Genomic DNA, 12472 nt, shown 5'->3' with positions numbered 1-12472 from the left:
ATCAGGCACACCTTAGTCTCCAGAGAGACACCGTTGGTCCAGTGGTGAGAATCTTTGTGTGGTGAGAATCTTTGTCTTCTTGACATTGAGCCTCAGTCCATACTGAAGGCTGCAGTCCTTGACTCTCACAGCAAGTGCATGAGGTCCTCCTCAGTTTCAGCAAGAAGGGTTGTGTCATCTGCAGAAAGCATTTAGATAATATACTATCTAGATGTAAGAAATGGTTGTTATCATTGCCTTTTCCAAGTGATGAACGAATGTATTGATGTGTTTTTATTTTGTTTTATTTTAATTTTATTATTTTTGTGTGTGTACCATCAAGTTGGATCTGACTGGTACAGGAGGAGATTATCCCTCCGTCTCCAGCAGAGCATCTGGTGGATTTGAACCACTCGCTTCTGGGATTGCAGTGCAGCTTCTTGCCACCAGGCCACCAGAGCTCTCTGTATTGATGTTTTTATAAAACAGTGCAAATTCATAATATTCCCTTGTTTTTATTGTCGAGCAGCTGAAACTGAGTATATTCAGCATTGCCTAACTTTCTCAGTTTGTAGTTACTTACTTTTGTAAAGGATAGCTTCTGGCACCCTGTCTTCATGAATATATTAGAATGCGAGGTAGGTAGGTAGGTAGGTAGGTAGAGAATCTTGTTTTTCTTGAAGAACATACATAAGTATGCTTTAAGGACTCTTGCATGCACATAATCACTTCAGAGTTACCCATTATGTTTCTATTTCTAGGAACACTGAAGTTCTTAGTCAGCTGAGGTGTGAGCGACCTTAGATCAGGAGTAGCTGAGTTATCTTAAGGCTACAGAACCTCCTTTCTCTCTGGAATCCTCTGAGAGTATTTCTGATACAGCCCCAAAAGACTCTTGTTTACTGAAACACCCTCTTTGGGATTTGGTTCCTGAGCCTCCAGTGACAGTCTGCTTTTCCGGGGGTCTTTTCATAAGTTTTCCCCCTGGAAACTTTAGTTGAAAGGCTGCCTTCTAAATAGATTGAGAGGAATTACTTCTCAGGGAGGAAACATGATTGTAAGAAAGCTTTATGAAGAGCAATTTCCGTGCTCCAGTTACACATAGGATGATCATTTTCTAGAAGTTTGGACCTTCTTTCCCCATCAATCTCATCTTAGATATTATGGCCATCTCCCACTCACACTACTTTTGCAATTTTGTTATTTCATAATGCATATTCTTTCTCTTTAAAAGGCAGCAAATAAGTAATTGTCATACTCTTGTAAATGTTTCATATTCAGCCTAATGATCACACTCTGACTTCCCTGGACTACTCTTAAGCTAATATTCTCCATTCCTCACTTCTCAACAAATTTAATTTAGAACTCTCAGGGGAAGGGGGAAAAGAATGTTCTTAAAGCGGGCATCTCGAAAAGTGAATCCTTTAGAAACCAACAAGGAACTTCTTGAGAACCTCTTAATACTCTAACTCTGTATCAAGAAAGAGAAAGGAGATTAAAAATTGTTTAAAGAAGATAAAAATGGCAAGAAGCTACACTGCAATCCCAGAGGTGTGCAGTTCAAATCAACCAGATGCTCTACTGAAGGAGGAACAATCGCCTCTTTGTCAGTCAGATCCAATTTGACGGTACACACATAAAAAATTTTAAAAAAAGAAGATAAAAATAGAGAGTAGTTCAGTATGTTGAGGACTTGTAAATATGGACTCCAGTGTCTTCTCATTGTTATTTAGGAACCCAGATAATTTTGTGGGTAATTGAACCACTAAAACAAGTGCCTGCCCAAAGTTTTATCAAACACTTAGCTAAATGCTAGGCATTGTGCAGGATGTGGAAGTACAAAGATAGTTGAAGGATAAGAAAAGGGATTCAGATACTTAGGGGATTCTGTGTGGCACAGAAGTGATGTGAGGAATCAGGTTATCAGAGAGGGCTCCCTGAAGGCATTACCTGACCTGAATCTCAAAAGATTAATAGTTGACCAGATAAAAGAGTGCAGGGACACCCAGCTCACCTGGTTATAGGTAGAAGTTCTGGAATGAGCAAAGACAGAAGTGAGAATATGGTACCCAGGCTGTCTAAGGGAGCTTCCAGACTGATGGGACTGAAAAAGAGGTAAGGTTCTGGCCATAAGAGTCTTAACTACAATATTGGGTACTTAATCTTTACCCTGTAAGGGATGGGATACATTGAAGGGCTTTTTAATTATGAGAGTGTTAGGAGAATTGCATTTTAGTTTAATTATTGTGCCTTGAAGGTTAGGAATAGATTGAAGGAAGTATATAAGGGGTGGCCTGGAGGACGTTCATATCTTGGGGTAAAAAATCTAAGCCATACTGCCTGCCTTCGCTCTTTTCTGCTTTATGTATTTGGTATAGGGTATGTTGGTACAAAGCCAATGGGCAAATGAAAAGAACTGATGAAAAACAGAATCAGAAGTGACAGCCTTCAGGGTTAATTTTAATATGATGGCTACTGAAGCATAGCAGAGTCTGTAGGCCTTTACAAATTGCATGCATTCATTTTGTTAGTTCCAGTAGGGCCTGCTGCATAAATACTTGGGCAAGAACTAGGGAAGATTTTATAGATGTTATTTACCTATGTGACCTCCAGGGTCTGGAGACCGGTCCCAATGGGCCAGTCTCCTACAATTTTCTCCTTCTGAGATTCCACCAAGGAAATAAGGAAGAAAGGAAGCAATGAGCTGTGAGGGCTTCATGGACATCCCGACATGTGTGCTGAGGGCTCCAGGGAAGCACAGCAAAGCAGGACCAGGAAAATTTGCCAAGCCAAATGCTATTTTAGGTAAAATAAAACAGCCTAGCACTAAGTCCCTGGCATTTATTTTAAAGGAGAGTTTTTGTCTATACAACCTTCAGAGATTTTTTGCATATTCCTTAAATGTTTTTAAAGAGTATTTTCCTCTTTACCATTCCAAACTGGTGACTGCCAAGAACAAAAGGTAGGAATTTCTTAAGCATAACAATTGCCTTATAACATGTAGCCATGATTTCAAAGCTTTGGCATTAGGCAAACTCGTGGTGAGCACTTTCTAAACAGAGATTAGTCTTTTCTTCTGTCTCCCAGACCTGGAGAGTTTTCATAATCTAGAGTCAGCTCTTGAAATCTGCATTTCTAGTAAGTTTCCAGATGATGCTGATACTGCTGGTCCATTTTGAGAACCATTGCTGTTTATAAGTTTTATAAATATGGCCTTTTCAAGAATTTTAAAAAGCTCATTGCAGTTTTGTATAACCTTAATGGAAATCGCTAATCTGGAAGATCAGTAAGACTCAGCCCTAAGACTAAGTTTGATTTAGTATTGAGTGACTACTGGGTATATAATCTTTTTGCTACATAGAAACAAAAAAAAAAAGATTCGGCCCTTGTCTTGTTCCCTCCAAGAGAAATGAAAAAATTGTCATTTAAGGCAAAACATGGGAAATGCCAGAAGAGAACCTGTACCAGGCAGGGAAAGTTCCAAGATAAGTAACCTGGAAATAACTTAAGAAGAACTTGTGTTCTAGTTATCTATTGCTACATAACACAGAATCCCAGGACTTGGTGACTTAAGACAGAAACCAGTTACTGTCTCTCATAATTTTGAGTTGACTGGGCCCAGCTGGATGGTTTTTCTACTCCATGTGTTACTGAATGTGATTGTACTTATTTGAGAACTCAAGTGAGCTGGAATTTTCAGCATGGCTCCCCCACAGTAGAAGTTAGTACTGGCTCTTGGCTTGGAAATAGCTGAAGCTATTGATTGGAATATCTCAGTTCTTCATTTGGCTTCTGACAGAATCATGGACAGGGCTTTAAGACGGAACAACCCAGAACACAAAGTGGAGCCTGCAGATTTTTTTAAGCTCAGTCCTGGAAGTTATATTATCCTCTCTACTGCATTCTCTTGGCCAAAGCATATCACAGAACAAGCCCAATTCAAGAGGAAAGAAATGAACTACCTCTGGATGCAAAGAGTAGCAAAGAATTTGCGACCATCCTTAATCCACCACAAGCTGATTGAGGCAAGCTTTAAAGGGTGAATGGGGGTTTTGATGGGCAAAGCCTTCTAAGGGGAAGGTGTCTTAGAGGAAAAAAAGAGCAAGTAATCAGTTTGGCTACAGGGAAAGCTCCATGAAGGAAGCCTAGGAAGATGGAATTAGAACTGTGTTACATGTGCTTTTAAACAGTGGATGGAAGAACTTGGACTTAAACATTTTGAAAACAATGTTGAAGACCTATCAGTGATTTTGTTTAAGATTTGGGAAGGGATGCTATCTCTTTGGGTATTGCAAATGGTGCTGAGTGAGCATTCTTAAAGGTGACGGAACTTTCACTATCCTGCAGAATGGGCCAGATGGGCCTATGAAACAGCAGCTTTTTGCCAGACCTAGTTATGTTTCCTCCTGCTGCATCAAAAGGTTAGTTATTCAGTCTCGCCCTTATCTTGTCCCCACAGTAACCCTCCACTGAGTGAAGAAATGTTGCCTCCTGGAGAGTGGATGTGTCACCGGTGCACTGTTCGTCGAAAGGTAATAGTGCTGCATTTTTAAGATAATTCTCGGATGCCAGATCATTTGGTATTCTAGTGCTTAAAATGGCCAGACCTCAAAGGCATTTTAGTCCCTTCTTGTCTCTTTTAGCTCTGGAATCACCCCATTCTCCCCATAGTTTGGAATTCAAGAAGGCCTACAAATCCAAACATGGACTACTGAAATATGTGGAAAAGGTGTCCTAATTTGCTGAGTCAAGTTTATTCACTAGTGACAGTAGTTTGATTACTGCTGACCTCTTGATAGTAGCCTCAGTGTGGCTATTCTTAAAACTATCTTCATGCCTGAAACTAACTGAAGTAAAATAAGGCTATTTCTTCAGCTTAATTAAAGAAAAAATTTCCATGTCTCTGAGGCATTTCCTAGTATCTAGAGACTTAGCAAGATACAAGGTTTTAGAACTCATTTAGACCTCAAATTGCCTCATCTCTCTTTAGTTCCCCTCCCCTCAGTTCAGGCACTGCAAATATGGATTATTTTAGTTTAAGAATTCTTGTGGGGTGCAATAGCTGAATTCTCTCATATAAAAAAAACCAGATGTTTTTCCATTCGTTTTATGAGAGGACTCAACCCTCAAATTAGAGGCTATTAAAAAAAAAAGCAAAAATATTTTATTATAGGCTGTAGATTAGGACCTGTCTATCAGTTTTAAAACATTCTCGTACACACACTTCTCCCCTTAATATACCCTGAACAACTTCCCTTTCTTGTGACAGCACTTCTTTTTTTCTGGCCCCTGAACATGATATCACAATGAACAATGACTTAACTTGGTTGCAGAAACAGGATGAGAAGATGATTCAGAAATTTTGAGGTTTTTTACCTCTTTGACGTTTAAGAAGATTAAACAGTTAAGAGAGAATTTTTGAACTGTGTTTGCTCAGGAATCCTATTAAAAAGCAAGCAAGAAAAGCAAGTCAAAGCCAAATCAACTACATAATGACAGCTGTAGTTCAGTTCTTCTAAAATCCATAAACCAGGCTGTCCTCCTTCCTGTCGGTCTGCCAGTGATCACTTCCTATGCATCCTCAATTAGATTAGAGCTTGGCCAGTTACAAGCACCTTTCCAAAACTTAGTACTTAAGGAAGCTGAACCTGAATGGATTGGAAAGAGCTGAAGGGGAAGAACTAAAACCAGGAAAAGGGATTGGAGAAAAGAAATTAGCATTGCTTTAGTTTCCACTTTATGCGTACAATAGTGACGTCTCCATTAATAGTAATGAAGAAACTGAGGTTAAGAAATACAAAGCAACTTTCCAAAGGACTTGAAAAAATTGAAGCAAGTTCTTCCTCACACCAAAACTCTTTATCAGTTTTCTAGAAACAGAGCAACTTGCTAAGGATTATAGTATGCCTTTCTATAAATACTGAACTTCTCATGAGGTGCCACTTTGACCTCTCCCGTGGACCTCTTAGCCCACTGGTGCCAAATCCGCCTTTTCCACCACCATCACTGCCTGCCTTCTGGGCTCCCATATTTACTGAATTGGATTGAAATGATACCATTTCAAGGCCTCATCAACCTCAGGTCCTATCATAATTCCTACTGTATGGTAGAACTTTCCCCAACTGTGAGCCATCCTTTTATTCGTGACTCTTCCTCTTTCCACCATATCCTTGAGAGAAGGATTAAAAAATATTTCACTAGTCTCAATTTACAGATGGAGAATTTCTTGCCTACCAGACTGAATTACCCAAGTTTAGAGGAAACCCATGGCAGAACTGGAACAAGATCACAGGTCCTGGCAGAACTGGGACCAGATTCCAAGTCTGTTGATGAGTCCACTGTTAAATTCTCATTTGACCATTGTGTTTGGAATCCTGGAGGAAAATATATTTTATCAGACATCCAATTCTATCGAATATAAACTGTCTTTTTTTCATTTACCACTTTCTCATTCTAAGAGGTGATCATTTTCACAGTTCTAGTTAGACTTAAAACATTGAAAGTCCCCATTCTTGAACATCATGATTGCTAGAGAGCCTCCCTTCGCTTTGTAGTGTGCTTGCCTGCCTTGTAAGCAACAACATTCCACTACAGTGAGCTCTAGGTGGCTGACCATTTTTCTTTACCTTTGTTTTTGTTAGCTTGTCTTAGTTTGAGCAAAAGTTTAAAAATAATTGAGAATGCTCAGGAAAGCCTATAGAAACAGACAGATGTTTGTTTTTTTGAACAAATTTATTCTTGTTGTGTAAACTTTTTATTCCTCTTTACTTTGTATTGAGATGTTGAATGTCATGATGAGTTCTGGTAAATGATACATAATTTATAGAATTGTTTATTCCCATGTTTTTTGACAGTTCCCCCTGCCAACATTATTCAGCTGTAGTTTTGTCAGCTTTAAGAAATTATCCCGAACACCTAGTGGTTGATTCTGTGATTAGGGTTTCTCATAACTTGGGTTAGTGATCTGGCAGGACTGACTTAGTACCATCCATCCTTCTACTTTGTGGTACTTGTGTGATGGGCCTACCTGTTCATTTGCACAGAAACGAGAGCAGAAAAAGGAGCTGAGTCATGTCAATGGACTGGTGGACAAATCTGGCAAACGGACTACATCCCCCAGCAGTGATACTGACTTGTTGGACAGATCAGCTAGTAAAACTGAGCTCAAGGCCATTGCTCATGCCCGGATCCTGGAGAAGAGGGCCAGCCGGCCTGGCACACCCACATCAAATGCCAGCACAGAGACTCCCACCTCTGAGCAGAACGACGTGGATGAGGACATCATTGATGTGGATGAGGAGCCAGTAGCAGCAGAGCCAGACTATGTGCAGCCCCAGCTGAAGCGACCCTTTGAGCTGCTGATCGCTGCTGCCATGGAGCGGAATCCCACCCAATTTCAGTTACCCAATGAGCTGACGTGTACCACTGCACTACCAGGTTAGCCACACCATTTCTCCTATTCCCTGTCAGCTTTCCCAAAGGATTCTCATCGAGCTAATGGGCAATGCTGACTGTAGGTAGGGTCACTGTCTGTGTAGCCTCTGTTAACTTCCTGTTCTTGATTCTGTCTGGAGAGATCTTTGAAGATTTTAACTATTACAGTACTTGTTTAGTCTTCCATATCTGAATTTCTGGACTTCTTTCTCTACCCTTTCTCAGTGGCCATTTTCTTAAAAATCAGTAATACATGCACATGGCTCCAAAATCCAAACCTATTAAAAGACTAATCAGTAAAAAGTTTTTCATTCATCTCTGTCGGCCATCTGTTTAGTTTCCAGCCTCCACCTACTCACCAATTATCACTATTTGCTTCTTCTGTATTCATTTAGAATTACTTTTCTCTTTTTGCATATGTAACTATATACTGGTATGTGCTTAAATATACTTTTTTATTTACACAAAAGTAATAGACTTTTCTACTAATTTTGCTTTTTTTGTTGAAAAATGCTATAATTCAACAATTTAGAGGTGTACAATTTAGTGATCTCAAAAACAGCACATTTGTTGTACTGCTTTCTTCACTTAAGCTCTAAAGAGCTTTACTTAATAAAATTTCCTAGCTTTTTAAAACAATTGCTTAATAATCCTTTATACAAATGTACCATAGTTTATTTAACCAACTTAGTTTCCAGTATCCCTGTATTTTGTTACCACAGACAATTCTTCAGCTAAAACGTTGTAAACATTGTTTACATGTTTGAGTGTATGTGTCATATAAATTGATAATAATTGAATTAGCCCTGAGTCAAAAAATACATGAATTTATAGCTTTAATATAGTACAAAAATACCTTCACTTTCCTTTTTAAAAAAAAAAAAAAAGTCAAGACATTCCTTCTATTCCGTCCCATAAAACTAACAGATTGCCACCCGCCCGCCCCCCCAAGAAAGCAATTTTAAGACTTAAGGAGCCTCCTGGGCAATACATAGATACAGCAGTGAAGATTTTTCCAATTTTTTTTTCCTCCCCTAACAGTATGGTGAAATTATAGTCTTTATTTCTTTCCCTGTAAGAGTTCTTGGTTGACTATATGACCTAGACATTTTTATTTCTTAGGTTACCAATATTTAAGCTTTATTTGTGACCATTTTATATTATAAAACCTCTCTTATTTTCCTTTCTCACTAGAACCACCCCAAGAAAGAGGTCCTTGACCACTGCATGGCACAAACTTTTGCTCACATCTCTTCCTTTGACTTACTATTATTTTTATATCCCAGTATCCCAGGCTGGGAATTCTGGAGTGGAGGATAGTATAGCACCACCATTTTCTTTCTTCTCTCCTTTTTTTTAATATAAACTAAAAAATAAATTGTTCTTTTCTATTGGTTGGCTTACAAAGTTTATATACATTGTATTTCACACTGTATTTCACACTTGCCTTCATTCACATTGTGTTTCATACAATCATTCTCGTTCATTTTATTTTATAAAATTAATCAGCATTGAACTATGCCCACCATTCCCCTGTCTTTCCAGATCCCTACTGGACCCTTATTTCATTTACCACCTCCTCCATCAAGTTGTGAGACCCTATGATTTCCCTGTGCCCATCCTCACACCTCTGTTCTTACCCTCCTCCCCCTTGGATCCTCATAGACATTTTACTAGTTATCTGTTTCTACAATAATGGTCTTATACAGTATTTGTCATTACGAGACTGAATTAGTTCACCCAGCATAATGCTTTCCAGTCCCTCCCAAGTTATGTAGTAATATTCGAAACCATCACTGTGTTTTTTAAGGTTCTAGCAAGAGAAGAAGAAAAGAGGAGACTACAGGGAAAAATGTTAAGAAAACACCACATGAATTGGATCACAATGGTCTCGTTCCCTTACCAGTCAAAGTCTGCTTCACGTGTAATAGGTATTGTATAGCTCATGCCTTGGAGTTTTCCTTCATATTTACCAAATTGTATTTCTTATCTCTTCCAGTCTATATATGTTCAATGTTAATAAGTAATATTCTGATGATAGAAAGACACAGAGACGAACTAATTAACTGACTGGATTTTGACAGTCCTAACAAATTGTGTAGAGAATCCTAGTACATAGAAACTAGTTTGCTTTGTTCATAGAGGCTAGAACAAGAGAAGTTGGCCTTAAACAGAAGCAAATGCTTGATGGAGAACAGAATATTCTCACTATAGTTAAGACTCGAGTAAGGTTGCTAGTGATGTTTGGGCTTGTTTTTGTGAGTTTCTCCCCATCCCCACCCCCACCCCAAACAAATGAGGTAGTTGCTCTCTTGGAGGAATAAAGCCAGAGCAGAGCTGGCTGTCTTCCCCTAGTGGGTGTTGAGCAGCCACTGACTTTTAATGGCAGCCGCTTTAGCTACCCTCTACATAAACATTCACTTGCCAGCAAGACACATTTCTCTTTAGGAGAGAAAATAATGAAAAACCCAGTGGTAAGGGAGCTCTGGTGGCCTAGTGGCAAGAAGCTCCACTGCAATCCCAGAGGTACACAGTTTGAATACACCAGATGCTCTGCTGGAGGAGGGGCAGTCTCCTCCTGTACTAGTCAGATCTGGTTTGACGATACACATACATAAAATAATAAAATTTTTAAAAAGAGGGAAAAAAAACCAAACCCTGTGGTAGTCCCCAGTTTCATTCTTCAGTATTAGTATTAGTATCAGTGTACCGTTAAATCAGATCTGACAGTACAGGAGGAGATTGTCCATCCTTCTCCAGCAGAGCATCTGGTGAATTCGAACCATGCACCTCTGGGACTGCAGCTTCTTGCCACTAGGCCACCAGAGCTCGCCAGTTTCATTCGTCTTTATGATCCTAAATGTAACAGAATCACTAGGAAGGAAGAGTAGAGAATATTAGGATTAACACAGGAGACTGTTTCAGTGCACAAAGTTGAGTTTTCCATCTTGCCACCAAAATGACCAGTTTCTTCTCCGTAGGAGTTGCCGTGTGGCCCCTCTCATCCAGTGTGATTATTGCCCGCTCCTGTTCCACATGGACTGCCTCGAGCCGCCACTCACTGCCATGCCCCTGGGCAGATGGATGTGTCCGAATCACATCGAACATGTGGTGGTAGGTACAGCAATGTCCATTCAGTCCTCTACAGACACAGTAGAAAGCATATTAAGGTCAGCTTTGGGTTCTAGTGCAAATTCACTAGAATCTTGCAAGTACTAGTTTCGGCAGGCCATACTACTCAGTTCCAATTATTGTGACATACTTCAGCTGTGCTTTTTGTCTTTTCTCCCAGTGCCTTGCTCAACTGCACAGATAGACTACTAGTGCTGATTGTTCATGAGTAATTTCCTCTACAGTGAATTAGAAAGTTGATGTAGCAGCCCAAAAAGGGAAGCATATTAGATAGAACGTTAAGGAAATAAATGCTCATAAGATGTTTCCAGTCTTTCTACCTATTATTTTTGGAAGGAGCAAACTAAGAATATTCTAAAATATTTACTGGAATATAACAAGAATTATTAATGGTATTGCTAACTTCAGAGATTTGAAGAATTAACGTGAATGATACTATTCTAGATAGTTAACCAGTCCCAGGCATGAGGGAAGATACTTTTCCTTCTCATTTTACTTAATCTTTTACTACCACCTTGACATGATGTTATATAATAGGTGTTTCACAAGTAAATTGTTAAATGAATAAGTGGTGCATTGACCCTATTATTTTATCTAAGAATCTATGTACATTTTCCAGATCGCTTCCTGGGACTCAGAGCCATAGTTTGCTATCTCCAAAAGAGGTTTTAGGACATCTCTTCATAAGCAATTAGAATCATCATTCCACGAGATTGAATGGAAGCGGGCTTCAGGCAGAGGGGCTTCCTCACAAGAACAGCCTTTCCAGATTAAAAAAGGTTATTGCCTGTGATAAGTTACCTGTTTAATGGAGATAATCAGCATATAACAATTAACTTTCAACATGGCAGTGTGCTCCCAACCTCAGCCCCTAAAGCAAGGGAAAAGAACCTCACCTACAGAATAAAAAAAGTTGCTTTACTTCCTTATTTCTACTAATGCTACATAGAAAGGTTTAGCTAGAAGGAAACTTCTTTCTAAGGCTCAGTTTGTCTTGTTCTGTCTCCTACTGAACCAGAGAAAAAGGTCATGAGTCAGCTAGCCAAATAAGAATCTTAAAGAACAGCTCCAGCAGCAGTTGTGAAATCGTTAAATTGGTAAATTTTTATTGTAACACTTTTCCCTGGTTTAAGAATTAGGAAGTTTTCTTTTTAATAACAAAATGTAGAGGTAGAGAAAGTGATGTACTTTTTAAATGCTTTCTGTATGCGATTGCAGGAACGCTTTTTGCCTTCTTTCCCCTTGGCCTAAGTTTTTCCTACCTAGCAGATGGTCTCACTAATGTTCACTGATACTGTGAAGTAGGAGTAGGACAGAGCACACAGGATTCTGATGCTGACACCTGCTAACAGCCAAACTCCTTTCTCTATTGAAGATAGTCCTGCTTCCTGGAAGAGACATATACTCACATGTTAGAAAGAGTCAGGCCAGTGCAAGCATTTCATCTGATAACTGTCCTTTTGGTATCTGACTAAAGGTGTTTTGACCTGTAGCAAAAGACGGTTGTTGGCTGAATTTTGAAGAGCACATTTTAACAAGTGTTTCTCTTTTTCAAAACTAGAAAATGGGGATAGTGGTGGGGGGTGAGTACTTTGAAGCTCATTGCAGAATGTGTTTTGTCCCTAGCTGAACCAGAAGAATATGACGCTGAGCAATCGGTGCCAAGTGTTTGACCGTTTCCAGGACACCATTTCACAGCACGTTGTCAAAGTGGACTTCCTGAACCGAATCCACAAGAGACACCCTCCTAACCGCCGTGTGCTCCAGTCGGTCAAAAGAAGAAGTTTGAAGGTGAGTCACACCTGGTGTAGGCAAAATAGGCTCTCTGAGTGCCTTCACAAATTGTGCAGCGTATCACTGTCCAAGCTTTATAGATACTGATACCCCTGAGATTTGTCTAGTGTCTCAGCAAGTCACATATGTGAAT

At 39.5% G+C, this 12472-nt stretch overlaps 1 protein-coding gene across 1 annotated transcript in view; it reads left to right on the top strand.

The window, feature by feature from the left end:
- The window catches only part of PHF12 (PHD finger protein 12), a 58386-nt gene that overhangs the window by 33241 nt on the left and 12673 nt on the right, over positions 1 to 12472 (top strand). The window contains exons 3-7 of the mRNA XM_006890970.1: positions 4439 to 4511; positions 7023 to 7416; positions 9224 to 9344; positions 10395 to 10527; positions 12172 to 12336. Of these exons, the coding sequence (XP_006891032.1) occupies positions 4439 to 4511; positions 7023 to 7416; positions 9224 to 9344; positions 10395 to 10527; positions 12172 to 12336 (886 nt within the window). The remainder of the gene's footprint in view (positions 1 to 4438; positions 4512 to 7022; positions 7417 to 9223; positions 9345 to 10394; positions 10528 to 12171; positions 12337 to 12472) is intronic.

This window comes from Elephantulus edwardii, unplaced genomic scaffold, assembly GCF_000299155.1.
Source record: "Elephantulus edwardii isolate Elephantulus edwardi_28Jun2011 unplaced genomic scaffold, EleEdw1.0 scaffold00094, whole genome shotgun sequence".
NCBI classification, from domain to species: Eukaryota; Metazoa; Chordata; class Mammalia; order Macroscelidea; family Macroscelididae; genus Elephantulus; species Elephantulus edwardii.
Note: the sequence above shows the minus strand (reverse complement) of the source record. Positions and strands in the feature narration are given on the sequence as shown.